Genomic DNA, 4,213 nt, shown 5'->3' with positions numbered 1-4,213 from the left:
ACTGTAGCTGTCTTCAGACACTCCAGAAGAGGGAGTCAGATCTCGTTACGGATGGTTGTGAGCCACCATGTGGTTGCTGGGATTTGAACTCCTGACCTTTGGAAGAGCAGTCGGGTGCTCTTACCCACTGAGCCATCTCACCAGCCCCCCCCCCCTTTTTGTTTTTTTTTGTTTTGTTTTTATTGTTTTTGTTTTTTTGAGACAGAGTTTCTCTGTATAGCCCTGGCTGTCCTGTAACTCACTGTGTAGACCAGGCTGGCCTTGAACTCAGAAATCCGCCTGCCTCTGCCTCCCGAGTGCTGGGATTAAAGGCGTGCACCACCATGCCTGGCTTTGGATCCCATTTTGTTTGCTTATAGTCTAACATTTGGAAAAGGGTGCTGAGTGAAGACAGCTGTGTGACGAGTGCAGCCTTGGCGACTTTCTGTCCTCAGTCTGCAGATCACCGGGTGAGGCCGGGGCCTGTGCTCTGCAGCGTCTGTTCCTAAACTTTGGACATGAGCCCAGGCTGACTTCAGACAACAGCGCCTGCTGCCTCTGCTACCCAGAGCTGGGCTCACGTGCCCTCCATGGCTGGCTCTCCAAACACTGTTGCATTTGTCTGCTGTGGCTTTACCATAGCGTACTTCACGTGCAGTCCCCAAGCCTGCAGCTCTGCCCCGTGTCTGACTCCTGCCACTGTGCTGTCCAGATCCCTTCCCAGCCTCCCTGAGGCTGGGACCCTAAGTGCTCTCCTTGTGATTCTTAGGCTCAGCACCGTGTAGTTGGTTGCCTGCCTGCCTGCCTTCCTTCCTTCCTTCCTTCCTCTCTCTGTCTCTGTCTCTCTCTCTTTCAAAAAGATTTATTTATATGAGTGCTCTGTCTTCCTTAACAGCTGTCTGGAAGAAGCAAGCATCAGATCCCATTAGAGTTGCGAGCCACCATGTGGGTGCTGGGAATCGAACTCAGGTCCTCTGGAAGAACAACCAGTATTCTTAACCTCTGAGCCATCTCTCCAGCCCAGATTGCTTTCTTTTTAAAAAGATTTGTTTTTGTTTGTTTTGTTTTGTTGTGTGTGTGTGTGTGTGTGTGTGTTATATGTATGCCATAGCTGCATGTAGAGGTCAGAGACAACTTGCAGGAGTTGGTTTTCTCCTTCTACCTTGTGGACCTAGGACCAAGCAAGCCCTCTTCGCCAGCACAGCCATCTCACTGGCCCCTGGGTCCCTTGTGTTCCTCTTTCTCTTCTTGCCGTAGCCCTAGAGGCCACAGTATGGATGACACCTCCTGTGTGACGCAGCATAGACTCTTATTTTCAGGTTGAATTGACAGTTTGTTGAGAGTTTTTCTGAAGTGGAAGGAACCAATGCTTTTCTTTACTGCCGATTTGCCTCTTTAGCCCATAGCTGCCTTCCTTTCCCCTTCTGACCGGGAACAAACCTTTGATTCACAGCTGGAGAAAGTGCACAGCCTCTTCCGGCGACAGCTGGCGATCCCACTGTACGGTAAGAGCAGCAGACTTGTCAGCAGCCAGCCCTCTGTGTTGCTAGTGCCCTCATTCACATCCTTCCCAGCAGCCTATGGGGCAGGCAGGATTGGTGCTCTCAATACTGTCAGAAAAGTCTGTTTCGAATTGTTAACACTGAGAGTTATTAGGCTCAGAGGCGGGCGGGAGAGACCATGGTTCCTGGAGCCCACTTGACAGTTCTCACTACTTTGAGACACACTTACAAAGGGGGACATGATCACAGTGCCTCATTTCCTGGGACACTTGGGACACTGTTGACCCAGAGTCCCACGCTGGTCTGTCTCTGCATGTCACGGGCATTCTGCCGATCCTACAGTGACTTGCTTCAGAAGTAGATTGTAGCTATTCATGTCTCAATTTTAGTGGCTTTGCCTAGGGTCTCTTGTTGGTGAGGCCATTTTGGCATGACTCCGGCACTGGGCGTAGGCAGTGCCGGGAGGGCCTTTTGTGTGTGTGGGGTCGGCACTTCCCTACTGCCTGTCTCAGGCCCTGCTCAGAACCTCAGGGCAGCTGCTGAGCCCTGAGGTCTCTTACGTCACGGCTCCCCGGGCTGCAGATCTCATGTTAGCAAGTGCTGTCTGCTGGAATTGTTGGGTGTCGTCCATTACAGACCAGAACTGACATGTTTGTAGATTCCATCTGACATGGTAGCTCAAGGCAGCCAGGCTGCTCTGCTGTTAACGTCAGCTTCTTTCCTCATGGCACCCTGAGGATTTCAGAAGAACAGACCGTGCAGAGGTGGGGCCCCAGGAGGTAGAGGGTGGAGGTGTAGGACTGCAGTGCGGCTCGATCAGTGCTGGGAGCCACTGCACAGACCTGGGGACTGAGCAGTGAGAGCTGTAGTAACCACAGGTGTGGGAGGGGTGGGTGGCACTGGGATCTTCTGGCTTTTTATGTTGGTATAACTCAATGGCACAGCCCACAGCCTGAGTCTGTCTTTCTGTAGAGATGGAGGCCACCTTTGCAGAGTATGAAGAATGGTCAGAGGAGCCCATGCCGGAGTCTGTACTTCAGAGCTATCAGAAAGCGCTGGGGCAGCTGGAGAAGTACAAGCCTTATGAGGAAGCGCTGGTGAGTGCCTTGCTCACTGGGGACTTAACCAAAAGCTCTCCCACAACTCGCAGCCATAGCCACAGAGAACAGTCTCTAAGGTTTGCTCTATCGTGTAATGTGTAGTACATATAGCATCATGAACAGCCGTGTTCCCAGCCCTCAGGTTAGAGAGCACACAGTGCCCTGGGAGTCTCTTCTCCTCCTCTCTGGACTCAAGGTGGCCACTCGATGGCTTCATGACAGTCCCTCTTGCCCCTTGGATGGCTGTGCTCCTGTGGATGGACCCTTAGCATCGTGCTTGATCCTGCTTGTAGACCTCGGCATGGTGGTCCAGACTGTGTTCTTTTCGTGTGCTTGTGTGTGTGCGTATTTAGCTTATGTGTCATAAGTGTTTAGCCCGTGTGTCGCCCAGTGCGGCTGTATGTGCAGCAGTGTGCGCACAGGGGCACAGTGTCATCTGTACACACAGAGGGGTTTCTCTAGGCTGTGTTAGAAGAAGGAACTCGCTGGTCACAGGGCCATGCTGCCTTCACCCTGCCAGCAGTGCTGGACCCTCTGCTGCCAGTCCTGTGTTGACGTCAGTGAGTTCAGCTTGTGCTCCAAGTTGAGTTGGAGTTTTGTGTTTTCCTTGATTACTAATGACAGCCTCTGCTCATGTGCGTTGGCCCTCGGGGCTTTTTGTTCTGTGAAGCTTTTTCAGCGTTAGAAGTTGTAAAGCCCCCCCCCCCCCGGTCCCCCTTTTCCTTTTCTTTTTCTGGGTACTTTTTGGGAGTCCTGGCTTCTGATGGTATCTTTTTGCTTTCGAACTACTGTCTATGTTGGCGATGGTTCATTGACTTGAAATCTTAGTTTAGATTCCCTGTCTGGGTCTCCATCTAGCAGGAACAGGCAGGCAGTAACTATACGAACCTGTGTGGAGAGCCAGTGTGGTCCTGATTATAACAAGTGTGTCCCTTGTTGCAGTGTAGGGCCAGCCACACAGTGACTGAGTGTGTGCTGGGCTCTCTGTGGAACCACACGGTGATGAGTGTGTGCTGTGGCTCTCTGTGGAACCACACGGTGATGAGTGTGTGCCGTGGCTCTCTGTGGAACCACACAGTGACTGAGTGTGTGCTGGGCTCTCTGTGGAACCACACGGTGATGAGTGTGTGCTGTGGCTCTCTGTGGAACCACACGGTGACTGAGTATGTGCCGTGGCTCTCTGTGGAACCACACGGTGATGAGTGTGTGCTGGGCTCTCTGTGGAACCACATGGTGATGAGTGTGTGCCGTGGCTCTCTGTGGAACCACACAGTGACTGAGTGTGTGCTGGGCTCTCTGTGGAACCACACGGTGATGAGTGTGTGCCGTGGCTCTCTGTGGAACCACATGGTGATGAGTTGTGCCGTGGCTCTCTGTGGAACCACACGGTGACTGAGTGTGTGCTGGGCTCTCTGTGGAACCACACGGTGATGAGTGTGTGCTGGGCTCTCTGTGGAACCACACAGTGACTGAGTGTGTGCTGGGCTCTCTGTGGAACCACACGGTGATGAGTGTGTGCCGTGGCTCTCTGTGGAATCACACGGTGATGAGTGTGTGCCGTGGCTCTCTGTGGAACCACACGGTGATGAGTGTGTGCTGGGCTCTCTGTGGAACCACACAGTGATGAGTGTG

General features: G+C 52.8%; 1 protein-coding gene across 1 annotated transcript in view; it reads left to right on the top strand.

Annotated features, from left to right (window-relative positions):
- The window catches only part of Sart3 (spliceosome associated factor 3, U4/U6 recycling protein), a 32,494-nt gene that overhangs the window by 11,946 nt on the left and 16,335 nt on the right, over positions 1-4,213 (top strand). The window contains exons 5-6 of the mRNA XM_021162368.2: positions 1,433-1,484; positions 2,454-2,578. Coding sequence (XP_021018027.1) covers positions 1,433-1,484; positions 2,454-2,578 — 177 coding nt within the window. The remainder of the gene's footprint in view (positions 1-1,432; positions 1,485-2,453; positions 2,579-4,213) is intronic.

This window comes from Mus caroli, chromosome 5 (assembly GCF_900094665.2).
Source record: "Mus caroli chromosome 5, CAROLI_EIJ_v1.1, whole genome shotgun sequence".
In the NCBI taxonomy this organism is placed as follows: domain Eukaryota; kingdom Metazoa; phylum Chordata; class Mammalia; order Rodentia; family Muridae; genus Mus; species Mus caroli.
Note: the sequence above shows the minus strand (reverse complement) of the source record. Positions and strands in the feature narration are given on the sequence as shown.